Source organism: Nicotiana sylvestris, chromosome 6, assembly GCF_000393655.2.
Source record: "Nicotiana sylvestris chromosome 6, ASM39365v2, whole genome shotgun sequence".
Lineage (NCBI taxonomy): Eukaryota > Viridiplantae > Streptophyta > Magnoliopsida > Solanales > Solanaceae > Nicotiana > Nicotiana sylvestris.
In genome coordinates this window covers 20236288-20263768 of record NC_091062.1, presented here as the reverse complement: position 1 = coordinate 20263768, position 27481 = coordinate 20236288, and the positions used below count along the sequence as shown (strand labels likewise).

Genomic DNA, 27481 nt, shown 5'->3' with positions numbered 1-27481 from the left:
ATCCATTAAGAAAACAATACAAAACACGTCCGGCCAACCTATCAAGCATTTGGTCAAGAAATGGAAGCGGGAAATGATCTTTCTGAGTAACTTTGTTGAGATTCTTATAGTCCATGCACACTCTCCACCTAGTGATAGTTCTTATTGGGATAACTTCATTCTTGTCATTTGTTACCACAGTCATGCCCCCTTTATTTGGGACGCATTGCACCGGATAGGTCCATGAGCTATCGAAAATGGGGTACATAACCTCGACATCTAAACACTTGGTTATCTCCTTCTTCACCACCTCTAGCATTGCTTCATTTAGCCTCCTCTGATGTTCAACGTAGGGTTTGGCGCCCTCTTCAAAGACAATCTTGTGCATGCAAAAGGCGGGGCTTATGCCCCGGATATTTGCCAAATTCCATCCGATTGCTCTTTTTCTCATTTGTAGCACCTCCATTGTGGAATCTACATGCATGTTAGTTAAGCAAGAAGAAAGGATAGCTAGTAAGGTAGAAGAAGGTCCAAGGAATTCATACCTGAGATACGGGGGAAATGTCTTTAACTCCAAAGTAGGAGTCTTCTCGATTAAGGGCTTTGTTGGAGGAGTCTTCCGGTTTTCAAGGTCCAAAGACAACTTTCGGGGCTCATAAGTATACGACCCCATGCCTTCAATGCATTTACACACTCCACATAGCCATCACTCTCATCATCATCATTAAGGTTGAGCAAAACAACTTCCAATTTGTCTTCAACATTCATTGTGGTACTAGCATCATCAACAATCACGTCCGTCACCAAATCCACGAACGAACAAACTTTATTACTATTCGGTTGGCTCATTTATTTGCACACATGAAAGACCAGTTTTTCTTCACCCACCCGAAAAGTGAGCTCACTGACTTCCACATCAATAAGAGCCTTCCCCATAGCAAGGAAAGGTCTACCCAAAATGATAGGCACCTCGTAGTCCACTTCACAATCAAGGATCACAAAGTCTACTAGGAGGATGAACTTGTCAACTCGAACCAATACATCATCAATAATACCCAAAGGCCTCTTCATTGTTCGATCAACCATTTGCATCCTCATGGATATGGGTCTTGGTTGCCCAATTTCTAAAGTTTTAACAACCGAATAGGGCATCAAGTTGATACTTGCCCCGAGATCACATAATGCTTTCGCAAAATCGGTGCTCCCAATAGTGCAAGGGGTTGTGAAAACGCCCGGATCTTCCAACTTTGGAGCCATTGAGTTCACAATAGCACTCACTTGATGAGTCATCTTGATGGTCTCACAATTCATTAATCTTTTCTTGGTTATCAAATCCTTCATGAATTTTGCATATCCCGGTATTTGTTCCAATGCCTCAACCAATGGCACACTCTTCATCATATCAATAAACTTTTTGAATTGGTTTTCACTATTTTGCTTGCCAGCCTTTGAAGGAATGGAGGAGGAGAACTTGGCGTTGGTGCCTTGGCCTTGGGCGCTACCGGTTTCGGCATGTCATTCACGTGTTCCCTAGATGGGTTCACCTCTTGTTGTGTCTCCTCCACACTTTCATCTATATGAATTCTCACTTCTTCATTAGTTTGAACCACATTGCTTGGTATTTTATTTTCTTGCACCACAACATCTTCATCCACGATCCTTCTTTGATTTGAGGTGGTTGCATCTCCACTTTTTCCATAGGGACAAGTTAAAGTGGTCTTCTCTTGGTCCTTAGGAGTAATAAGGATTTGGTTATAGCCAGAGTGTCTGTCAAGAAAGCAATAAAAACACGTATGGCCAACCTATCAAGCATTTGGTCAAGAAATGGTAACGGGAAGTGATCTTTCTGAGTAACTTTGTTGAGCTTCCTATAGTCCATGCACACTCTCCACCCGGTGACAGTTCTTGTTGGGATCAATTCATTCTTGTCATTTGTTACCACATTCACGCTCCCTTTCTTTGGGACGCATTGCACCATAGAGGTCTACGATCTATTGGAAATGGGGTACACAACCCCAGCATCTAAACACTTGATTATATCCTTCTTCACCACCTCTTGCATTGCTTTATTTATCCTCCTCTGATGTTCAATAGAGGGTTTGGCGCCCTCCTCCAAAATAATCTTGTGCATGTAAAAGAGGGGGCTTATGCCCCGAATATCCGTCAAAGTCCATCTGATTGCTCTTTCCTCCTTTGTAGCACCTCCAATATGGACTCTACCTGCATGTTAGTTAAGCAAGAAGAAAGGATAACTGGTAAGGTATGGGCCAAGGAATTCATACCTGAGATGCAGGGGCAATGGCTTTAACTCCAAGGTAAAAGGCTCCTCGATTGAGGGCTTTGTTGGAGGAGTCTTCCGGTTTTCAAGGTCCAAAGACAGCTTTCAGGGCTCATAAGTATATGACCCCATGCCTTCAATACATTTACACACTCCACATAACCATCACTCTCCTAATCATCATCAAGGTTGAGCAAAACAACTTCCAATTTGTCATCAACGTTCATTGTGGCACTAGCATCATCAACAATCTCGTCCGTCACCAAATCCACGAACGAACAAACTTCAATACTATTCGGCTGGCTCATTTATTTGCACACATGAAAGACCAGTTTTTCTTCACCCACCCGGAAAGTGATCTCACCAGCTTCCACATCAATAAGAGCCTTCCCCGTTGTAAAGAAAGATCTACCCAAAATGATAGGCACCTCGTAGTCCACTTCACAATCAGGGATCACAAAGTCTGCTGGGAGGATGAACTTGTCAACTCGAACCAATACATCATCAATAATACCCAAAGGCCTCTTCATTGTTCGATCCACCATTTGCAACCTCATGGATGTGGGTCTTGGTTGCCCAATTCCTAAAGTTTTGAACACCGAATAAGGCATCAAGTTGATACTTGGCCCGAAATCACATAATGCTATGGCAAAATTGGCACTCCCAATAGTGCAAGGGTTTGTGAAAGCGCCCGGATCTTCCAACTTTGGAGCCAATGAGTTCACAATAGCACTCACTTGATGAGTCATCTTGATGGTCTCAAAATTCATTGATTTTTTCTTCGTGACCAAATCCTTCATGAATTTTGCATATCCCGGTATTTGTTCCAATGGTACACTCTTCATCATATCAATAAACTTTTTGAATTGGTTTTCCTATTTTTCTTTGCAAGCATTTGAAGGAATGGAAGAGTAGAACTTGGCGTTGGTGCATTGGCCTTGGGCACTATCGGTTCCGGCATGTCAATCACGTGTTCCCTAGACGGGTTCACCTCTTCTTACATCTCCTCCACACTTTCATCTATATGAATTCTCACTTCTTCATTAGTTTGAACCACATTGCTTGGGATTTCATTTTCTTGCACCACAACATTTTCATCTACAATCCTTCTTTAATTTGAGGTGGTTGCATCTCCACCTTTTCCATAGGGAAAAGTGAATGTGGTCCTCTCTTGGTCCTCAAGGGCAATAAGGATTTGGTTATAGCCAGAGTATCCATCAAGAAAGCAATAAAAAACACGTCTGGCCAACCTATCAAGCATTTGGTCAACAAATGGTAACGGGAAGTGATCTTTCTGAGTAACTTTGTTGAGCTTCCTATAGTCCATGCACACTCTCACCCGGTGATAGTTCTTGTTGGGATAAATTCATTCTTGTCATTTGTTACCACATTCACGCTCCCTTTCTTTGGGACGCATTGCACCAGAGAGGTCTATGATCTATTGGAAATGGGGTACACAACCCCAACATCTAAACACTTGATTATCTCCTTCTTCACCACCTCTTGCATTGCTTCATTTAGCCTCCTCTGATGTTCAACGAAGGGTTTGGCGCTCTCCTCTAAAATAATCTTGTGCATGCAAAAGGCGGGGCTTATGCCCCAGATATCTGCCAAAGTCCATCTGATTTCTCTTTTCCTCCTTTGTAGCACCTCCAATGTGGACTCTACCTACATGATAGTTAAGCAAGAAGAAAGGATAACTGGTAAGGTAGAAGAAGGGCCAAGAAATTCATACCTGAGATGCGGGGGCAATGGCTTTAACTCCAAGGTAGGAGGCTGCTCGATTGAGGGCTTTGTTGTAGGAGTCTTCTGGTTTTCAAGGTCCAAAGACAACTTTCGAGGCTCATAAGTATACGACACCATGCCTTCAATGCATTTACACACTCCACATAGCCATCACTCTTATCATCATCATCAAGGTTGAGCAAAACAACTTCCAATTTGTCTTCAACGTTCATTTTGGTACTAGCATCATCAACAATCACGTCCATCACTAAGGGGGGACACACGTGTTCCCTAGACGTGTTCACCTCTACACTTTTATCTATATGAATTCTCACTTCTTTATTAGTATGTCCCATATTATTCCCACCCTTTGGGTTTACCACCGTATCACTAGGTAGTTCCCCCCTTAGGACGAGTGTTCAAAGCTTGTGAGATTTGGCCTAATTGAACCTCCAAAATCCAAATAGAAGTGTTGCGTGAGGCTAATTGAGCATCAGAGTCAGCATTCTTCTCCATCATCTATTTAAACATGTTTTCAATTATACGCATCTTATTGGAAGAAGATCTCGGACCTTGAGAAGGATAGGGAGGTTGATTTCTTGGTTATTGGAACATTTGGGGCCTTTGAGAACCCGACCCCCGGTTGTTGTTGTTGTTGTTGTTCTATCCTCCTTGATTATTGCCTCCCCAATTGCTTTGATTGTTGTTATCCCAATTGACTTGATTACTCCAATTGCCTTGATTTCCTTGATTGTTCCAATTGCTTTGATTAGGATTGCCACCACTCTAATTGCCTTGGTGGTTTTGGTAGTTCTAATTACCTTGGTTCCCTTGTGACCTCCATTGTTGTTGATTTTGTCCTTGAGCATTGTTTCTTTGACCTTGATAATTGTTGACATAGTGAACTTCTTCTTCTTTCTCATTGAACGAATCATCTTGATCATAACCACTATCATCTTGCATAAATTGGTCCAGACGGTTTTGCATTTGTTGACCATGTTGCCGTCTTTTGTTTACCATCATATTCACACCTTCCATTGCATGCACTTGTTTAAGCCCTTGAACTTTTTGAAACTGAGCTTTGGCCAATTGGTTCATGGTAGTTTTCAACTCAGCAATAGCTTACCCATGATCATGTAGCTCCTTGCGTAGGTGAATAACATTAGGGTCACCTTGCGAAACATTGGCAAGCTTCGCCATGCCGAAGAGGTATTCGTCATCTCATTAAGAATTTCACAAGCTTTGGCATAAGGCGTGTTCATGAAGTTCCCCCCGGTGAGTTGGTTAACCACACATTGATTAGTTGTGTTGATGCCCCTGTAGAAGGTCTGTTGGATCATGGCCTCAGTCATATCATTGTTCGGGTACTCTTTAAGTGTGGTACAATATATTTCCCAAATCTAGTGCAATGGCCCATTGGGTTCTTGCTTGAAAGCAATAATCTCATCCCGAAGCGTCTCCATATATCCCGGAGAAAAGAATTTGGAAATGAACTTCTCTACTAACTCATCCCAAGTGTGGATGGAATGATTGGGCAACCTCTCTAACCAGTATAGTGCTTTTCCCCGTAGAAAAAGGGAAATAGCCTCAACCTCAGTGCGTCCTCATAGATATTTGTTTGCTTGCTCCCCCAACAAGTATCGACAAACCCCTTGAGATGCTTGTAGGCATGTTGACTTGGAGCCTCGGTGAAGAAACCCCATTGCTCAAGTAGTGTAAGCATCACATTGGTGATTTGGAACTTGCACGCCCTAATACGAGACGAGACTATAGCACTTGCATAACCCTCGTTTGGTAATTGTCGGTGGGCTGCCGCTCTTGGTGGAGGTGGGGGAGGGGCGAGCACATTATCGTGAGGCAGGCGGCCTCATCTATTAGCTTGAGGTTCAAGAGGAACCTCATCCATTTGACCATCATCCACTTCCTCCCCCAATGGCACATTTCCAATGGGCTCGTTGTTGAGAGCCATTTTCGTACCTAAAATAAATTCAAAAACAAAATTAATGACTCGGAAGGAAAATAAGACAAAGCACACAAAAATCTAGATATATAGCTAAATCTGTTTCACTCCCCAGCAACGGCGCCAAAAATTGATCTCGCCCAAAGTCACACCACAATTATAGGTAGTGAGGCGGTCGAAGCAATAATAAAACCCAACGCAAGTCGAGATCAATTCCTTATGGAGTAAGAAATGGGACTAGGTATACACCTAGTGTAATTGCACAATGTGCCTCAATTTGCACTTCCACATTCACGTTGGTTGTTTCTATTTCCACTTTAATCTATTTATTGCAATCAATAAACTAGAAGACAATGTTTTTGATTTTGGTTGTTTTTCAAATGATAAAGGATTTAGGGTTGTGACTTCCACCTAGGTTGTTACCTAACGGGTTGTAAACTCTAAGGCAAGTTCGATTAGTCGGGGTCATAATATAACAATCACACGCAGTTACCCACTCTATACCTCTTGGTAGTTTGAGTGATTTTTCTCAATTTGGCTTTCTCAAGTCCAAATGGGTATTGCTCAAATCAAGTGATATATGCTCAAGTCGGGTCTTACTATCTCTAGATTTAACCCTTTAATTGGGGCTGTCAATTTCTTGAGTTCACCCCTATTCCTTGTTTGCCAAGTTTTCCTAGACTTAGTCTCTCTTTCTAAAGTATAGAATAAGTCAAATAGGCATGAATCAATGTTTGCGACCATTAATTCTAGAATTCAAGCATAAACAAGGCTAAATATCACTAACCCAATCACAAACAAGCCATAAAATTAAATACCCGTTAAGTACCCACACTAGGGTTGGGCCACAACCCTAGCTAAAGATTTAGATACTCTTAAAAAATAAAGAAATACAAGAAGAAATTAAGATAGAACACATAATAATTGATTAGATAAGGAAAATCTAATGTTTAGAAGTTAATCTAGTACAAAATTACTCAAAGAAGTAAAGAAAATGGCTTAGGTGCCTTATGCAAATAAACTTAACCTAAAAATGACAAAAAGTTCTATTTATACTAAGCTAAAAATATCTGACAAAAATGCCCCTGCGAAGGTTGTGCGGCCGCATAATTTTGGTGCATTCCGCACAATGGGCTTCTGCGACCGCACCATTATCGTGTGGTCTGCATTCTTAGAAACTTGGGCTTGGAACTTCAGGGGTTCTGCGGTCTGCATAAAAATGGGTGCGACCGAACTTCTGATTATGCAGTCGCACAAAAGTGATGCGGTCCGCACTCTCTGCTTTTGGACTTGAAATAGCTCTCTAATTCTTCAAACTTGTGAACCGTATAATAATGATTGCGGCCACACTTGACCTCCTGCAACCGCACAATTTTGGTGCGGTCTGCATGCCTTTAGCTAGCCTAAATGATACTCTCTGAATCTACCCTCTGCAGCTGCACTATAATTGTGCGGTCCACACTGCTGGCCCTTTTGCCTTGTTTTGGGCCCGATTCATTTTTGACTCCTTTATGAGTTGATTTTGACTTCTTTGGCTTGTTTCCCAATGTTCCTGCAAGGAAGCATATTTCGATAGTTTCCGGAAATACCTTTAAGTATTTTGAGCTAAAACACAAGTAAAAGAGAGCAAATAAGCGGTCAAAATCTCTACTTATCAGAAACGTCAATGAACTTGTTGACCATTTAAGTTATTGGGTTCAAAATTTATTATTTGTACATATTCTGTAGCTTTCTTAATACATATGTATAAGGTGTTTGAGCAAAACGTATATGGGTTCGATTGAACTCATAGGTTATTTTGTATAGCTCGCCCTATACATACGGTTGGGTAATAGACTTTGAGAGGAGTTGTTGTTTTCAGATTTTTGTATGTTAGAATTATGCAGATAACCTCTAATGTTAGATAATCATGTTTACTTCTAAAATCTGAGTAACAATTAAGTTTGTATTTAGGTCTTAAATATATGTGATTTAATCCAATACCAACTGATAATCAAGGAATCAAACGTATAAATTAAAGAAATAAGTTGAATTAAACCAGTGTGCAAGCCATTCTCGACCTCGAGCTAAGGTGGTTTCAAGGTAGGTTAGTAAGAACAATAAAGCTAACACTACAACAAAAATGGCATTTACCGGCAATTATTGAGCGGCAATAACATTATTGCTGTTATAAATATATTATATTATGAATGTTCATTTAGTACTCCGTTGTAAATAATCTTCCTGAAGAAGCTTATCCATATGGGACTCCACGGTAAATATGTTTATCTATTTAGTACTCTATTGGAAATAAGCTTCCTGAAGAAGCCTATCACTTCGGTACCCGGTTATGGATAAACATTACCCTAGGTAGAAGATTATTCATACCGGGTATAATAAGCTTATCCATTCAGTACTCCGTTATGGATAAACATTGCTCTCACTAGAAGATTATCCATATCTGGTATAGTAGCAGCTTACACAGCAGCTTGTTGTAGCAGCTTACACAGCAGCTTGCAGTAGCAGCTTACACAGCAACTTGCAGTAGCAGCTTACACAACAGCTTGTAATAGCAGCTTACACAACAGCTTGTAGTAGCAGCTTACGTAGCAGCTTACACAACAACTTCCTTCAGTTCATTATGTACATCAGTTTGAATTCGAATAATATATCAGTTTCTCTCTATACTTGTCTTTACTTTATAGTCTTTATTTTATAACACGTTATCAATACGAGCCTCTGCCATCTCGAGCAAATATTTTAAAAGTATCTGAGGTAAGAACTTTCTTTTCCTAAATAATGTCAAATCTTTCTAAACTTGAATTTGTAGCCCTGGATATCTCGGGAAAAAGCTACATGTCTTGGGTGCTTGATGCTGAAATTCATCTTGATGCGATGGGTCTGGCAGACACCATCAAAGACAAAAATCAGGCATCAAACCAAGACCGTTCCAAAGCAATGATATTCCTACGCCATCACCTTGATGAGGGCCTGAAAATGGAATATCTTTCTGTTAAAGATCCAGTCATACTTTGGAATAATTTGAAAGATAGATATGACCACCTGAAGATGGTCGTTCTTCCACAGGCACGATATGATTGGACTCATCTAAGGCTACAAGATTTTAAATCTATCAGTGAGTATAATTCTGCTATGTTCAGAATTATTTCCCAATTGAAGTTATGTGGTGATAATATTACTGATCATGATATGTTGGAGAAAACTTTCACCACTTTTCATGCCTCGAATATGCTCCTGCAGCAGCAATATCGAGAGATGGGATTTAAAAAGTATTCTGAACTTATCTCACATCTTCTTATAGCCGAGCAACATAATGGGCTATTAATGAAAAATCATGAAAGCCGACCTACTGGTTCTTGTCCATTCCCTGAAGTGAATGAGACGAACTTCCACCAGGCTAAACGTGGAAAAGGCCGTGGCCCCAGTCGTGGTCATGGTCATGGTCGGGAAATAAACTCTAATCATGGTAATAATAATGCACCAAAGAATACTCCTCACCACCAGCAGTGGAAAAGGAATGAACAAAAGCATGAAGTGGTGCAAGCACCAAATGCAGAAAATGCATGCTATAGATGTGGAGAAAAAAGGCACGAGTCACGTACCTGTCGTACGCCAAAACACCTGGTTGAGCTTTATCAAGCCTCCCTAAAGAAGACAGAGAAAAATGCTGAAGCAAATTTTATTTCTGAAGATAATTTAGACTTCATGCATTTGGATGTAACTGATTACCTTCCACTCCCAGAAGGAGAAACAGGTCATGTAATCGGTAGTGAATTTGTAGAAATGTAAATATTTTAATTTTTGTTATTTGTAATAGATAGTATGGTTATTTAATTGTTGTACATAAAGAAAAATTATGATTTGATAATGATGTTTACTATAATATATCTTGTTTATGTCATTTTGAAGAATATGGATAACATTATTAAATCAACTTAAACTCTAGCAGAGTTTGCAAGAAATATATAACCACAAGAAGTGGTTATATTTCGTATATCTCTTTGTAATTATATTTTGTTAACTACCAAAAGTGGTATATGCCTATGATCACCAGAAGTGATAATTTAGGCTTTCTATGATTATAATTGAAGATAAACTACATAAATATTCTCTATATTAAATGCACGCCTCGATTTGCTCCTGAAGTAGTAAATATTTTAAAAGATGTTGAGGCATCACAATTTGATGTGATTAATGCGCATTCAGATAATTATGTTTGATTTCCTGAAGGATGAGAACTTTTGATAATATTAATCCATTCCCTGAAGTAAATGTGACAATACTAATAAGTCGAGTAAATATGAACACGCCCTTGATTTGAATACATTACAATTCACCTCCAGAAGAGTTAATATAATTGAGAGAATATATACTCAATATTTCATATTTTAAATTTGCTCCTGAAGAAGTAACACAATTGAAATTGCCTCCTGAAGTGGAAAAATATTATGAAGAGGAGTTTTCGTGTGCTTAAACAATTGTTTTACATTGTTTATTTGATTGTGATTTTCTCTCATGACACCAGCAGTGTCTGAGCAATATTTGATAGTACAAAATGTATCAACAACTCCTGAAGAGCTAAATGTTTGCCTAAAGAATACATGACACCAGTAGTGCCAGATAAATATTAGATTGTGGATAATAAATGAAGGCTCTCGAAGAGCTTATATACAAATATGTCATTCATATTATATGATTATGGTCAAAACATATGTTGTAGTAAACCTGAAGTTTACTAATACAAATGGCTATCATATTGAGACTACAAATGATTGGAAGATTGATAATCTTCATGTTTCCACAATCATAGGGGGTAAAATAATATGTATGTGAGAAGTTACCCGCCTTATTCTTTAATTTGTACTATATCATGTATCACAGTAAACCAGAAGTTTACTAAAGCAAAAGTTTATGCCATAGTAAACCAGAAGTTTACTAAGAGATAACACATGACATGATAAACTTGAAGTTTTCATTTGTCATTTTTAAATGAGCTATTTGAGAATTCAGATAAGCATATACTAAAGAACTAGAAGATTCTTCAGGAATTCTCATGTGTTGCTTGTTCTCATAATGAATTGATTATACCAGCTAAAGTTGGGACTAAGACCCCTGATTCTGAAATATATAAAAGGTGAATATGGGCCCGTTCACCTATCATGTGAACCACTTATAGGTGCATATATGAGATGGTTACATGTGTAATTATTGTCAACCTGCAGTTTGGCATTTGGAATTGCTTTTCTCGATTAAGAGCATAATTTTCAGATTATGAAATCAAGACAGTTCATCTTGATAATGCTGGTTTATATCCAAGCTGGTTTAGCATTGAATACCTCCTATTAATGGCTAAACCATTGCTTATGAGAACAAAGCTTCATGTGTTGGTCTAAGATTTTCTAAATTGCATATAGCAGCACTTGTATGCATCAGATCAACAATATATGATAAGTCCTCCCTTCACAATTGGTTTAGGATCAGAAACCAAATATTTTTACTATCTTTTGTTGTGTGGTATATGATTAATTTCTCTACCATAATACACAAAGATATGTTTCCCAAAGATGATTGGGGATATATGTTAGTTTTTCTAACATTTGGGGGATGGAATAAATAGTTGAAAAATATGCTATATGAATCGAATTATCATGATCCTCACTTAGAAGATAATTCAAGTCGAATGCCAGAAGCATTTGCTGATCTAAAATTAAATATCATATTTCAGCTGCAAATGCTCCTATTAAAATTAAAGTCCCTGAAGGATAGAGTTTACTGTACGCATGAAGCGTGGTAGACCAATCGGTTCCAAAGGTAACAATCCTTGAAAAATAGTAGGAGCTAATGATCAAAATGAGGAGGAAATAAGCTCTAGAAGAGCCCACGACATAACATTTCATGAAACTCCCGAAAAAGTTCAGGTACCTGAAAATAAAGAAAGTGATGAGATCTCCACAAGTTATGTCGCTTCGGAACTGACACAAAATGATCGTCGACGATATATTTAATACAATATAGTGCACAATATTGTAAAAGATTGTGAGGATCGGACTAGCAGTCCAGACACTTGAAGATGTCATACCATTTAGATACAAGTCTTAACCTATATGACTTATTTGGCTAAATCTATATGAAGATCCTTGAAGGATTGAAAATGCCCGAAGCATATAATTCAAAGTCTTGAGAAATGTACTCGATCAAATTATAAAGATCTTTGTACGGTTTAAAGCAATCTGTGCGCGTGTGGTATAATCGCCTCAGTAAATATTTGCTGAAAGAAAGTTACATAAATTATGTTATTTGTCCATGTATTTTTATAAAGAAAATGTCATCAAAATTTGTTACACTTGCTGTTTATGTTGGTGACATAAATCTTATTGGAACTCCGGAAGAGCTCCAAGAGGGTCTTAAAAATACTTTTACATGGACAAAGTGTACCCATTAAGTACACCAATGAATATTCAATCACTTGAAGTGAATAAGGATCCGTTCCAACCTCTAGAAGAGGATGAGGAGCTCCTTGGTCCTGAAATACTCTATCTCGGTGTAGATGGTGCACTTATTTATCTTGCTAATGCTAACAAAAGTGGTGCAGATCGTATTGGTAATGCAGATGCAGGTTATTTATCCGATACCCATAAAGCTCGATTTCAAACCGGCAAGCAGGGAGTGCATATGATTGAGATCAGTGATTCATTCGAGAAACATGTGGGTTGGAATGTGATAAAAGACCCACAATATTATACGGAGACAATGTTTTATGCATAACACTATTAAAGGGAGGATTTATAAAAGGAGATAGAACGAAGAACATTTCACCAGAATTATTCTACACACACGATCTTCAGAAAAGTGGTGACATTGATGTGCAACAAATCCATTCAAGTGATAATCCAGCAGATTTATTCACTAAATCTTTGCCAACTTCAACTTTTGAAAAGATGGTCTACAAGATTGGAATGCGGAGACTCAAATATTTGAAACAAGGTTTTCATCAGGGGGAGTAAAATACGCGATGCACTCTTTTTCCATTACTAAGGTTTTTTCCCATGGGGTTTTCCTTATAAGGTTTTTAATGAGGCACCTAGCAATGTGTATTACTAAATATGTGTACTCTTTTTTCTACACTAGGATTTTTTCACACGTGCTTTTTCCTAGTAAGGTTTTAATGAGACACATTATCTTTTAATGAACATCCAAGGGGAGTGTTATAAATATATTATATTATGGATGTTCATTTAGTACTCCGTTGTAAATAATCTTCCTGAAGAAGCTTATCCATATGGGACTCCACCGTAAATATGTTTATCTATTTAGTACTCTATTGGAAATAAGCTTCCTGAAGAAGCTTATCACTTCGGTACCCGGTTATGGATAAACATTACCCTAGGTAGAAGATTATCCATACCGGGTATAATAAGCTTATCCATTCAGTACTCCGTTATGGATAAACATTGCTCTCAGTAGAAGATTATCCATATCTGGTATAGTAGCAGCTTACACAGCAGCTTGCAGTAGCAACTTACACAGCAACTTGCGTAGCAGCTTACACATCAGCTTGTAATAGCAGCTTACACAACAGCTTGTAGTAGCAGTTTACACAGCAACTTACACAGCAGCTTCCTTTCTTCTATAAATAGAAGAGATTTCAGTTCATTATGTACATTAGTTTGAATTCGAATAATATATCAGTTTCTCTCTATACTTGTCTTTACTTTATAGTCTTTATTTTATAACAATTGCTGCTAATTTATTCCTCTAGACCCAAATATTACCGGCAGATAAGCTATAGCCAGAAAAAGTCAGGCTTTTGCTGTCAATTGAAAGAAATTGCCAGTGAAAGTCAATAATTGAAACAAACCTTTTAGAATATTTCATTTCCCTCCAAGTTTTTCATTCTAAATGTTCCTTCCCTGGATAATATATCTGCTCTCATTGCCCTAATCATACCTTTCCTCTTTGTAAACCACGAATACACAAAGTCCAAAAGAGCATCTTCCCAATCAGTCTCGTCTTTTCTATTATGTGACACAAATTCTCGAACAGAATCATGTTAGCCGGTGCTTTTCTCTAATATCTGATCATTTTTTGGTCTATTTTTTTGTTTTTGATCTGCTTATTTACGGTTCATGATATTAATTTTTTTGTGTGTGTTTTATCGTTATTCATATGTTTATGAATACTTAACTGGTGTAGTACTTTTATATTTTAAACTTAAAACTCTAGTAAGATTTGAGAAGGAAAATCGGGTATCGAAATTTAAAGTTGTTACAGTCCACAATTTTTTTGATTGATTTGAGAAACAGAGAAAGAAAAATAAATCTCGTATCACACACTTTTTCTTCTCTTCATTTCTCTAATAGCCAAAAAGCATCAAAGGCTACTAAGTCTTTAAGGTGTTCTGTGTCAAGTTTCATATGTTATTTTAGTCGATCATTTTCGCGGCTAACCTTTTTGTGAAAATGCTAGCCAGATTACTTGTCAAAAAAATAAGTTAGAATATTATTATGGAAGCACATATTGCTACTGCTTTTGGCATGAAATGAGTAGTTACTTCCTATCAGTAATTTTGGTGGTTTATTACTTAAAAGTTATTTTGCTGTGAAGCATGATAATTTCTAGGTTTCATCGGATACCACATCATACTTTAAATGTGTTTTGAATTTGAGACATGAGAATGGTGGTGAGGATGACCTCCAAGAGTATTGCTGATGGTGTAATGTGGTATGATTTTTCACCAAGTCGGCTAGCATTGATCTATCGGCCTTTTGAAACATTGAACGTTAAGTAGATAAGAATTGTTTTGTTATTCTTAAACAATGCTTGCAGGACATAGGAGGTGCATATAGCTGATAACACTATCGTGAAATTCCATTTTTTAGTCTAGTATATACTAGTTGTGCTTATTATTTTAAGGTCACTTCAAATGGATTACACTTTATCTTAAATATGATGACTTTCATCCTGCTCTTGTTGACTTTGATCTGATGTCTTTTCTGATGTGCCATTGAATAGGATGGCTCAGAAATTGATGGATTGCTTTGTGCAATTGATGGATTCAATACGGGCGCAATAATTGGTCAATTCATTCTGTGCTTTCTTGTCTTTAATTTTTATTTTGTTTCTTTTTTATCCTACGAATTTGTGATAAACGTTTTTCATGTACAAGCTCTTCAGGTATCACTTTCGTTAATAAATGTGTGAAGGGACCAAGATGACTTTTATTTTATTGGGATAGGGCTATTAATCCTTTTCAGTTGTTTCTCATTTTTTCTTTGCCAATCCCCCATTTAATTGTATACTAGATTTGTCCCTTCTCGCTCTCTCTAAATTTGAGTAGATAGGCAATATTCAGTTTCGTTTTATATATTTCATTCTTTTTTATTTTGAGATTTTGTCCTGCAGCTTCCTCCTCTTTTGATGCTTTTTGCTACAAGTGCAACATTTGGAGGTATGGCCTAAAATGTGTCTTTTTGCTGAATAAAGTTTATTTTTGTTGTCTTATAGTGACCAGCTTGTTATTTTGTATTTGCAGTATTGTGAATAATCTAGCAAAAAGTACTTATATCCCATCTACTCTTTTATGTTATTTCATAATTATTGATATCTACAGTTTCTATTATATTTAATTTAATGTACTACATAATCACATTTTAGAGGACTACTAGGAATTAACTTCAAGATGATTTGTTCCTCAATCTTTCTTATAATTAAATATAATGTACTGTATAATATCATTTTGAGCACTTCTGGGATTTAACTTCAAGATGCTTTGTTCCCTTAGTCTTAGTTCGTCAAGGTTTTAGATTCAAGTGTTTGCACCTTCATGAGTTGCTTATATATGACCATACATTTGAGAGTTGAGATTTTGGTAGAATAATGCAGACTTGAACATAGAACGAACAAAGGAGGTTGGAGTACACTTTAAGATTGTAGCGTTATAAGTGGAATTTAATGAAGTAATTGAGACAAGAGGAAAGAGAGAATGTATAGGAAAGAATTTCTGAAGGTTCACCTAGATGTTCTTGTATCAAAATCACAGTAGATAAGGTAGCCATCATTACATCTCATTAACAAAAAGCTCATTACATCTCATTAACTAACCTTCTTTTACAAGAGCCTCTACCAACTCTATTAAGAGGTTTACTTAGACATTAGGCAAATATAGACTTGTTAGTGTCAATTCGTAGTTTGAGAATTGATTACCAAGTCTAAACTATAATTCAAGTCACTATTGAAGTTATACTTTCTCAGGAGTTCGGAGATACAAATAATTTTTAGACTAATATTCCCAAACAGTGGTGAGTCTCCTGAGAAGAATTCAAATCTTGATGAGTTTGCTGTAAATCATGCTCTATCTGCTCTGTAATTTCCTTTAAACACAAAATGCTTTTTTTTATTGTCATAAAAAAAGTTTTTCTATGAGGTAAGTGTTGTAGAAGAACTTATAGTGCAATAGGCATTTGCCTCAAATAGTTAAAGCCATATACTAGTTTTTTGTAGGCTTAGTGGATGATTAACTTTGCTACTAGTATTGATTCCAGGAAATCTCTTAAATTTTTATATTTTCTCCTTGAATTTCTGACTATCTAAAATAAAAGAGTTTTACTTGATATGCAGTCATAATGAATAGTAGGAGAAATTCATCTGTTAAAACTTTGAATTACTATAAGGTAGTGGCAGCTTGCAAGGTTAGTAGAAGCTCCTCTGTTAGCTTTGGAATATTTTGATCGACTCTCAGTCAACTCCTTTTACCATAGGTCACGATAAGTTGCTATATATCCCAATAGTAGCTGCAATAAAGTATCATGGCAAATCTGTAAAGATAAAATTGGAATATTGACAGAGAAAGATGATAGTTAATAACACATTAAATTTTTAGCATGTTACTTTCACTGTTTATTATTTGCCATATCAATTGTACATGTAGTTGTATAGTTTTTTTGGTGATTGGATGGAGAAAATTTTGTTCTTCTTGATGCATATTAACAAAGAGGGTGTTATCTAGCGTGTGTGAGGTTTTCTGTTCGGACACTTGCACGGATGATTGTGTTATAACTTGGTAATAAGATTATATTCTATTACCTGGTCATTTTCATAGCGTTTTGATTTTAGGTATGCTCAATTTTTGTTTAAGGTTTATAAGATATCATTTTAATATTTCAATGACAGAGACATACCCAAGCAAATAGAAACAATAGGTCCAAGCAAACGATGCCTCACACAAGAGGATCAAAAAGTATTGCCACCTTGATGAATGAGCAAGTAAACTTGTGAAAACTACAAACTATAATATTTTAAACTTTTTTTGTCATGCATATATGATATCATTTTTATTGTATTAAACGTTTCTATTAGAGCCTGCCTAGGAGCTTCCTTCTTGTAAACAGAGGGAAAGAAAGTAGCAAACAGATTTAAAGAAAGTAGCAAATAGATTTGAATGTTTAACGGACACCTTCGATAGCTGTGACTGTCTAATAGTGCATTGGTGCGTGCGTGCAACCAATATTTGAGACATTTGTGCTTCTAATAAATGTTATGCTTTTCTCATTAGGATGCCTTTTGATTGAAACTTCCTGTTGTTTTCCAGCTATGTAAGGCTGTTAACTTGAGCATCATTTCCAGCATAGTTGTTGTTCTGGAGTTAACTAAATTTGGAGACATTCAGGGACTACAAAGAATTCTCAACAGATTTTGAAATGCGTAGGCATGTAATACCAAAATATTTTGAATTGGGTGAGATCATTAAATAAATAACAATTGAGTGTTTTGCCCTTATTGACACTAGCACTACTAGAACTCACTTATACATCGAGACCCTTTCAAGGCTATGTGAAGAGGAGAATATATTTTATTATTGTGACCGACTTGCTATAAAGACTCAAAGATAACAATATTGTCAGACATTATATATTAGCAATAAGTGGCTATCAAGAGATTGTGAATTTAGTGTATTGTCTTTATATTATATAAGATAATTATATGACTATCCTAGATATGCAAGATAACCAGCTTAGAGGCCCTATACCACCATCAATATTTAACATTACAATGATGCAAGTCATTGCTCTTTCCAAAAACAATCTTACTGGTAAGTGTCCCACAACTATATGTGACCATCTCCAAACTTCGAAGGGCTTTACCTCTCAGACAATATCCTAGATGGCATTATTCCACCAAACCTAAAAAAATGCATAAAGCTTCAAATCTTGTTATTGTCCAATAACGACTTCACTGGAACTGTACCGAGAGAGAGAGAGATGCAACTTAACAGCTCTTACAGGATTAGCTCTTGGAGGACAGCACTTGGAAGGTACCATGATATTTCCTTAAGATAAATCAGAAAAAGAGTTGCATTTGTTTCCCATATAGAGCTAAGCAATTCCAGAATGAACATCATAAAATGCTAATACCACTGGATAAATGCACAGTACCATACAGTAAGTACTCCATCCAAATATTTCCAATCCAAACAGTTAAGTAATCAAAGCTCACTATTCTCAGGTTGATTGACTTGTCTTTGAAGATGTGTGTTGTTCTACAAAGTATCGCAACAGACCATGTTTGCTCAGATGCTTCAGTGATATTAGTTGATTTCGAGTGTCCAAATGTTTTGGTTTGTAGTGGCTGACATTTGGTTGTTCGGTGCTAGCAATACTGATGAGTTTTGTCGTAATAAAGCTCCTATTATCTCCACCAGTTTGCTATTATTTTAGATCAATGTGTGACTCTTCACTGGAGTGATAGGATATCTTGCGCAGTGAACCTTTAGCTTTCCAGTTAAGATCTTCCTTTCATGTGGTGCTCCATATGTCGTGTAAATGCCCTCATGCCGAGTTCTCAATCTGGTGGTCTTATTTTAGCAATTCTAATCCTTAGATTTGGAGTTTGTGACTTGTCGAGGTTTAGTAGCCTCCTTCCAGCACTAGGAATCTGTGAGAAAGAATAAAATTCAGTTGTTCCTGCAAAAGAAAATGCATTGTTAGCTATAAAATCTGCACTATTAGCTATAACACTAGTCTCCTGTTTCAGCACTTCATGTTTATGGCTAAGTTTAGAGTTACTCAGTTTACCTTTTCCCAATTCACATATGCATCATTCGAGTTTTTTCATCCAGTTGTCCCTCTAGAGAATCCTCATGAAGAGCTAATTTATGAAGGGAATAGGACTGTAAATTCATCTATGAAGCCATTGATGTTCAAATAATAGCTGAAGCTTGACCATGGTTCTTCGTTATGTTAAGATTTTGATTCTTCGTTATGCACGATCAAAAGAATGTAGTTGTTTTTTCTTTTAGATGTTAGGCGAGGGAGTTGGCTGACAAAGTATCTAACATTGATGGAATCTTCAAGATGTTTTTTCATATTATATTTATCCTATAACACAATTATTTTATAATTTCAGGTCATACAATCTGATGTTCGATAATTTAGTGGTTGGAAGATTTTAAAATGATGAAAAGTTGTGGAAATCATTTGAAGACCATCATTCTGGATCATTACTATGATGACATTAGTTATTTAGTCCAAACAATATATTTTTATGTTTTAAGTTACCGTGATATTAATATTTTTGATTAATACTTCCTTTTGTTTGTTAAGATTTAATGAGATATATTACGTTTTTTTTAATTAATATTAATATATTTTATTATTTGGGTCATATTTTATACAAATGTAATACCTATTATTAATTGTCGCCAAATTATTGCTATTATTGCTAGTGACTTTTAAAGATATTGATTTTTAGCGGCAATTTAGCGGCTATAAAAATGGATGCTAAAGAAGTATAGTTGGCCATTTTGGATTGGATTCAGTATGCATTATAATTGCCACAAACAATAGCCATTAAAGATAATATGTTTTAGCGGCAATAAAACATACCTTTTACCAGCTTTTGAGAGAAAAGCCGCTAAAGGCTTTGCCGACCCCAGCATCACCGGCAAAACACTATTGGCTTGTAAAAGATATAGCGGCTATTGTTATTACCGCTAAAGCCATTTTGTATTGCTGCTAAAGGTCTTTTTTGTAGTAGTGTAAAAGACAATTCTGATGAGTAATAAGCAAGAAAGTGAAGAATGTATATTCCCTTTTCAATGATTGATCATGTTACAAATGAATGGGCTCCCTTTATCTAATAGGGGTGTCCTTAACAAGGTACATTTCCATTTTTAGTAGGGAATCTTATTGAGACAACTGTCTAACCGCCTAGTACAAATTCGTTCCGGAATTTGTGCCTTGATATTAGGGCCGTTACGGGAATCTTGCTTTTTCTGTTACAAAATCACAACGACATTATCTTGAGGCTGGCCATATTCGGCCTCGATGTTTATCGAGCACTTCGATCTTCAAGCCTTGAACTCCGCCATCGGGCTCGAGCCCAGTCTATTTCGGACTTATTCTTGAAGCGATTCCTCGAGCTCACCTAATTGGGCATACCTGATTTTGATTGTATACAGATAGTCCCCCGTTTCTTAGAATAAGATGATAAGAAATGATTTGAACCTCGATTTTCCGGATCCCCTGATGAGGATGTCATCCCCGTGATGTAAGCGCTCAAGGTGACCGAAACATCCCGTCGGTTCACTTCCCAAAAATATTAAATGTGTGCCAGTAGTGGTCGGCCACTAGCTCTGCCGAACCGTCGCCGCTTACCTATAAATACAAGTCTTCTTATTTGAATTAAGGACTTTACTTCCATCTTACAATTTCTCTGATCTCTCCTTCTCTTCATCTCTCTCCTTTGTTACTTGCTGCTCTGCCCTCTTTAGTGTCAAAAAATATCAAACTCCATCTCTTTCCGCTTCTTTTAGCCCGAATCAATGGCGAAAACTTCCAAAACTATTCCCCAAAAGGAGAAAACTTTTTCCTTTTCTTCCCGTCCGTCCGGTGACAAAGAGTCGGCCCTTCATGAGATCGTTCCCGACGCCTGCATCATAAAAAAGACTTTAAAGTTGAAAATCCCCACGCGGTTCCTGGCCGATGTGAGCATGCATCGAGGTATATCTATTCGATAACAGAGAAACACCTCGAGGCCATAAAAAGGATTGTGGCTGGGGGATGAGGTTGTGGTACAGATCCCCACCCCCAAGGAGAGTATCACCACTCATGTGGAGGGGTTCCTAAGTGTTTTCACTTAACCCTTCACACTGGGTCCCCGCGATCCAATCGTGATCGACTTATGCAAAAGATATCAGGTCACCCTCGGCCAGATCCACCCCTCTTTCTGGCGCATAGTGATCATGCTTCGCTATTTCTCTAGCAAGACCGAGGGGCTCGAGTTCACCCTCAGTCATCTTATCCGATTATACCGGCCTCAGCTTTTTTGAGGGTTGATAAAGCTCCAACGCCGGTCGACCAAGTCCTTCTTTTCTAGCAATGACGAGGATAAAGAACAGGGCTGGATGAGCCGGTTCATTCGAGTGAGGACATGCGACATCATCCATGAGGATAAAATGTCGTTCCTAGAGGAGTGGAACCTCGACCGTAAGTGAAGTTGTTTCCCCAGTAATTTACTGTATTCTGTTTATGCATTGAATGATGCCTTCATCTTTTTTGCAGCGGTCGCTTGGATGCCCCATGCGGTCCTCGATCTCGAAGACTAGGTCCGAAAACTAGCTACGACCTTCTCGTATGATGAACGCCACTGGCGTGATTTGGTGAGGGAAGATGGGAAGCCAAACACCACGGTACGTTTTTCTTGTAAGTTTTTGATGCTTTCCTCTTTATTGGAGACATTTCTTTTCTCATACCTAATTTTCATTTTTGCAGGCATTGGATATTTCTCCGAAAATGAGGCTGGCCCCTCCTAGGGAAGAGATCGAGTCCCTGAGTCCAAAATTGGGGAAAGATAATAAGAGGAAAAGGGTTTCGAAGCTCTAATACCCCCAAGATTAAAGGGATCCTACTCGAAGACGCAAGAGGAACGTCATTCCCATGGACATAGACTCAGTCCACCAGTTTCATGATGCAGAAGAAGATGAGGGCGAGGCGCTGGTGGCTCGAGTCAGGAAGCCGGTTGAAGCCGCCAAGCCCTCTGAACCGGATACCCTGCTTCGTGTTGAGGAGGCTCCGAAGAAGATGCAGGCAAAGCCCCAGAATCACCCGAGGTCGAGATTGTTCTTCGGCCATCAACAAGCATATCTGAGGGGGCAGGTTCAAAAATCCCTAGCACTAAACAGAACGCCCTAAGCGATTTGCTCGAGGCCATGACAATAGGTCACTCTCCTCATCTACCGACTTATTCTGAGGAGGCAATAAGGGAAGCCTAAGCTCTGCGAACGCCTGAATTGAGCGGAGTCCCCGGTGAAGAAGATACTTTCCGAGATTGCTTTACTGGGGTTAAATGATGCCGCCAATCTCAACCACGCATCTACCCTCTTCGAAGAGGCTCAACGTCTTTTCTCTCAAGTAAGAATCAACTCCTACTTGTTGCAATTTTCTTTTTCTTCTTCTTCTCCTCACCCTAACTGATATCCTCTTTTTGTGTAGGCTCTTGCCAAATTCAAGGACTATATGAGCCAATGCAAGGCCGAGATCCAAAAGGCCTCGGATGAAGGGAAAGCCCTGAAGTTCCTTTGCAGTCAGAAGGAGGAGGAACTCAAGGACCTTCGGGCAGACTTGGTCAAGGCTCGTAAAAATGAGGCCGAGCTAGACAAACAACTAACTGTCATTTTGAAAGAGTATGATCTACTTGACCCAACTGTGGAGGCTAACACTTCAGTGTCTCAGCTGTAGAAAAACCTGGAGATGATCGAGCAGCTTCGAGGTGAGGTCGATCAGGTTAAGGCCAACTGCAATCCGTGGAAGGAAAACATGGACCACCTTGCTACGGAGAAGGAGGCTGCTCTAGCCAATTTGGTATCGGCTGAGACCCAGCTCCAGGGTGCTAAAGAGAAAAATTCTACCCAGGCCAAAAGGATCGACGAACTCGAGGTCAAACTTGCCGAAGCCGGGGCTGAGGTTGCTGAGGCCAGGGCCGAGGTCGAGAAGACGAATGCCACAGCTGATAAAACCATTGTCGTATACTTAAGGGATGCTGAGGCTACTCAAACGGAGCTAAGGGAAGACTCCGACCGAGAAAAACGGAGTAATGATTTGGCCAAGTTCCAATCCCGGAGGGAGACCCTCGAAGAAATCCATGCTCGAGGTTTCGACCTCACTAAAGAGATAGCTCAAGCGAAGGTGCTCGAAGCTGATGTTAGATTTATCGTCTTCTCCAATGACGACAGTGATGATGAAGCTAACTAAGTTAGGTCCGACAATGAAGAGGGGCCCAAAGAGGAAGCTGCTCCCGAGGGAAAAATCGGCCCCAGGCATAGATAGGAATTTTCTTTCTCTTTTTGTATGACCTTTTGTCAGTCTCTTGTACATATCCTGTTATAAAAGAATAAAATTCTTGAATCTCTTCTCAATATTTCTTGCCTTACAAAATTCTTGCAATAATTTCATTTTTTGAATAGTGTGTTCGAGATTATGTCTCGTATGTTTTCCTTGAAGTTGTCGCGGTCGAGTTCGAATAAGGTTCGAACTTTTGGGGCAAAGACCCTAAAGGGCTTGTGCTGGATAAAGTTAAGTCTCCCAGCCATTGCCAATTTATTGTTTATTTGGGCTCGATGTTGATACCCAAGTTTTCCCTGTATATTTTTTATATGCAAAATATATTCAAAATAGCACATGTATGCATATATAAGTATTTACAAATATTTTTATTATTTTTCCTTAATCTTAAAGGCTTTTAAAATAAATTTTATTGCCTTATTTTATCAAGGAAAACCCAATAAGTGTTCCCAAAATTGGCATTTTGGTAATTTATTTATTGAATTCTCATATTTATACTAAATATAGCTAAGGCAATTTTCGCACATTTTTTAAAAAATTTATTTAGTATTTTAAAGCTAAATTGCATATAATTGCAATATTAGCCTATTTTACAAAATTGATCAACCGTCTAGATCCGCCCTTACCTTTTTTTAATCAAACGACCCCCTCCCCCCAATACCCCTCATTTCCCCTCACTCGTCTCTATATCTCTAACCCCTGGTTCTTTCTAGAAACTTCCCCCATACCCTCCTTTCCGATGAATCCTTTTCACCTTCTCCGGCCACCCTCTAACCAAGATCCATGGTGGTTTCACCACCCACCAAGCCACTTATGGCTCCTTACGCCTGGTTAACTGAAGCTCCATGACTCGACCATGAAGGGTTGTGTCCAGACCTCCGTCGATTCGAGTTCCACGGTCATCTCCGGCCTTGCTCCGGCGTACCATGGTTGTGTGAGCCTGATTCTGACCTCTCCGACTTAGATCGGCGACTTTTCAAAGCCTTTCTCATTTCTGGGGTTCTTCTGAAATCTTAACCCTTCGAGGTTTCTCTGATTCCTTTAGATCCGTTGTGTATCTATGATTTCCTTGAGTTTTCAAACGAATTTCCTGACTCTTCTTTCAAAAAAAAAACATACTTTTAAAATCTTTTTTTCCCGATCTAGGGTTTTTCTGAAAGTGTAAAGTGTTTTTCTGACTTTCTTTGTCTTTCATGTGTATTTACCTCTATTGTGTTCTTGTATTTTTTTACCATGTTCTATGCTTTTTCTACTGTGTTCTCGTATTTTCCTCTACTGTGTTCTTGTATTTTCTTCTACCATGTTCTTATAAGCATCTCTTTCTGTGTTTTCCTATACTATATTTTCATATGCTTTTCTACTATGTTCTGGTATTTTCTTCTACCATGTTCTGGTATGTTCTCCTACTATATTTTTCTACTGTGTTCTTAAGTGTTCTTACTATTTTCCTTCTACTGAGCTCTATTTAAGTTTCTTCTAAAAGATCTTCTTAAGCATGCTTCTTCTACTGTTCTTATCAGTCTTTTCTTATTATGCTTCGAATTAGTTTCTTCACTCTGTTTGCTTTGTACCCTTCTACTGTGTTTGTATATTACTCATGAGTTCTATTGCTGAAAGAAGCATGTTGGAAGTTTCAGTTCTTTTCTGAAGCCTCTAAACATGTTTCGATTCAATTGCTTGCCCTCTTATCTCTGCTTTGTGGTTTGCTTGACTAGGGTCTTGTTTAAAAAACCCTAATTCTTTCAGACTAACTTCGAGTCTCTGAACTGAGTTTGGACATCTTTGTTTTCATACATTTCTAGCTTTTTACTAAACTCTTCTACACTTGATTTTCCTACTGATTTCATAGTGACACGACAATCTCTCTTTTTTTCTTTATTTCATGCTTAAAATGCTCACATGTTCCTTATATATGATGCACTTCCTTTTCAAGTGACTTTAAAATTTGCAATTAGTTCAAACTTCCTTCTGAATATGGCTTGATTGATTTCTTTTTATTGTTTGCTGATTTTCTCTGTGACTCGGCCTAAGTTAAAACCCTTCTTCATCTTTTCTGACTTGGTTCATTCATGGATCAGTAATTACAAGATCCCTGACCATTTGATTTACTGGTTACTAATTGATTTTCTTACCTTATTTGTACAACTGTGTACTTCAAAACCCTGTCCTTAAAATAACCTTTTTATGTATTTACCCCTAATTGCATGTGCACAAAGTGCTTACTCAATTTCTTTCCTTAAATGACTTTTACCCGTTTGAATCTGAATCACTTAGTTAAGGGAAGTCTTGTGTAATTGATTCTTAATTGACAATCAGTTCCTCAACTATTTTGTTACCTTATTTCTGCCAGATTTTGCACTATAAGAGGCATGACCCTCTTCACAGACACAACACACTTTTAGAATCCTTCTGAACTCATACTCTCGCATAATAATATTCTCTTCTTGTCTGCACTGTGGCCTGTTTTACAAGACCTACTGTTTTTCTTTACTTGTATCCCTGAAAACTGGTATGTCCGGGTTTAATTCTTAGCATGATCACAATGTGTTCATTTACAGCTTTTATATCCATGTCTACTGTACTGTTTCTGTAAAGTTCAATATTTAAGTTAGTATGCTCATATCTTTCTGCTTGTTTCTGCTGTGAATCCTTGTCCCTACCCCCATTACCCCTATGTGTTTAAGAGTTGTGACTTAAGGCACGACAATGTGAGTTGTTGCCCATGAATTAAGTTTGAACCAATAGGGTCTTAACCTCTAAGTAAACAGGCTGGAGGGTGTGCCAGCATCTCCCATTGCTGGGTGTACCCATCAGCCTACTTTTCTTTTGCTCTTGCAAATTCCCCCATTCCCCTACACCCTTATGTGTACTGATTTTAAGTTATTCTCCCTTTTCCCTTTCCCCTTTCAGAATTCTACTTTTGTAATTGCACTCTCTTTTAGTTCATCAGTTCTGCCCCCCCCTCTGGTGAGCCTTGCCTTGGGACCTTGAGTTCCCTCTGAACTTGGACACTTGAGGGCTGGTCCTTCCACACTGCACTATGTCCTAATCTGGTGATACATTTGGGTGTAAGCACTGCCCATAGTTCTTATGAAATTCTTAGGGAACTCTGACACATCCAAATGGGAGAAAGGCTTTAAAAATGATCTCTTGGAGTTTGTTTACTTTATATTTCAAACAGGAAGTCTAAATCAGGCTTTCCTTGGTAGTACCTTTTAATTTCTGATGTATTTTTTTTTGGGTTGTAATAATTTTGTAATAAACTCTTAGGGATGACTAGTGAAATGGGAGGGATAACTATGTGAAGGGTAGATATCCGGTCTATAGGTGTATTTCTGAATTTCTGCACTCTCATATAGATATCATGCCTATAGGTTATTGCTGAATTTCTGCACTCTCATATAGATATCATTCCTATAGGTTACTTCTTGAATTCTGCATTTCTCATATAGATACCATGTCTGTAGAAATTCTGTATTCTCTCATATAGATACCATGTCTATAATTACCTGGAAATCCGAATCCTGCATATGCATATAGAAAATAATGCTTATAGGTCTTTCTGAATCTTGCATATACATTCTTCATTAGGCAATCATGTTTATAGGTCTTAATCAATCAGCTGCAATTAGATATCGTGTTCATAGGCCTTAAATGAAATTCAGCACCTAGATATCATGTTTATAGGGTTTTCGCATTTTACCATGTCTGTTAAAAGGGGTTTAAAATCAACAACGCGTAGAAATCATACCTATAGGAGCTATTAATCAAGTATGAATCATTTCACTCGCTTATAAGTTTAAAACCAGTAACAGTGACGCATGCTCTTTTGCTAAAACTCGCCTTTATTTAATAACAAACGATTTTTCTTAAAACAGTATGTATTCATGTTTACTTCATTGTTTCTGGAATCAGTAGATATCATGCCCATAGGTCTTCATCCCGCACTTAGGCAAGCCATAGGGTAAACTTATAAACTGAATCAGACTTTTTATCAGCTACAACCAACAGGCAGGCTTGATTCGGGCTTCTTATCTGAACTATGTAATAAATCAGTCTGTCTCGACCCTTTAAGTTTTAATCAGACCTTAAACAGTACATGCAAGTCATGCTATATTATGTACTTTCTTTGGTTTAAAGGAGGTCCGTTTGAGCCATTTTATTTGTTTATATGCTTCCCCAAACTTTCTATATGTGTTTCGT

General features: G+C 37.9%; 2 protein-coding genes across 2 annotated transcripts; one reads left to right on the top strand and one right to left on the bottom strand.

Moving 5' to 3' along the window:
• Nucleotides 1-828: 828 nt before the first annotated feature.
• LOC138870345 (uncharacterized) lies at nucleotides 829-1377 on the bottom strand. The gene has a single exon (XM_070148142.1). The coding sequence runs from the start codon at nucleotides 1375-1377 to the stop codon at nucleotides 829-831; it is 549 nt and encodes a 182-aa protein (XP_070004243.1).
• A 21310-nt stretch (nucleotides 1378-22687) lies between these two features.
• Nucleotides 22688-23188, top strand: LOC138870344 (uncharacterized). The gene has a single exon (XM_070148141.1). The coding sequence runs from the start codon at nucleotides 22688-22690 to the stop codon at nucleotides 23186-23188; it is 501 nt and encodes a 166-aa protein (XP_070004242.1).
• Nucleotides 23189-27481: the final 4293 nt, after the last annotated feature.

Bases quoted from the DNA above. Each gene is read 5' to 3' on its own strand.
- LOC138870344 (XM_070148141.1), top strand. From the start codon at position 22,688: ATGATCGAGCAGCTTCGAGGTGAGGTCGATCAGGTTAAGGCCAACTGC.
- LOC138870345 (XM_070148142.1), bottom strand. From the start codon at position 1,377: ATGAAGAGTGTGCCATTGGTTGAGGCATTGGAACAAATACCGGGATAT.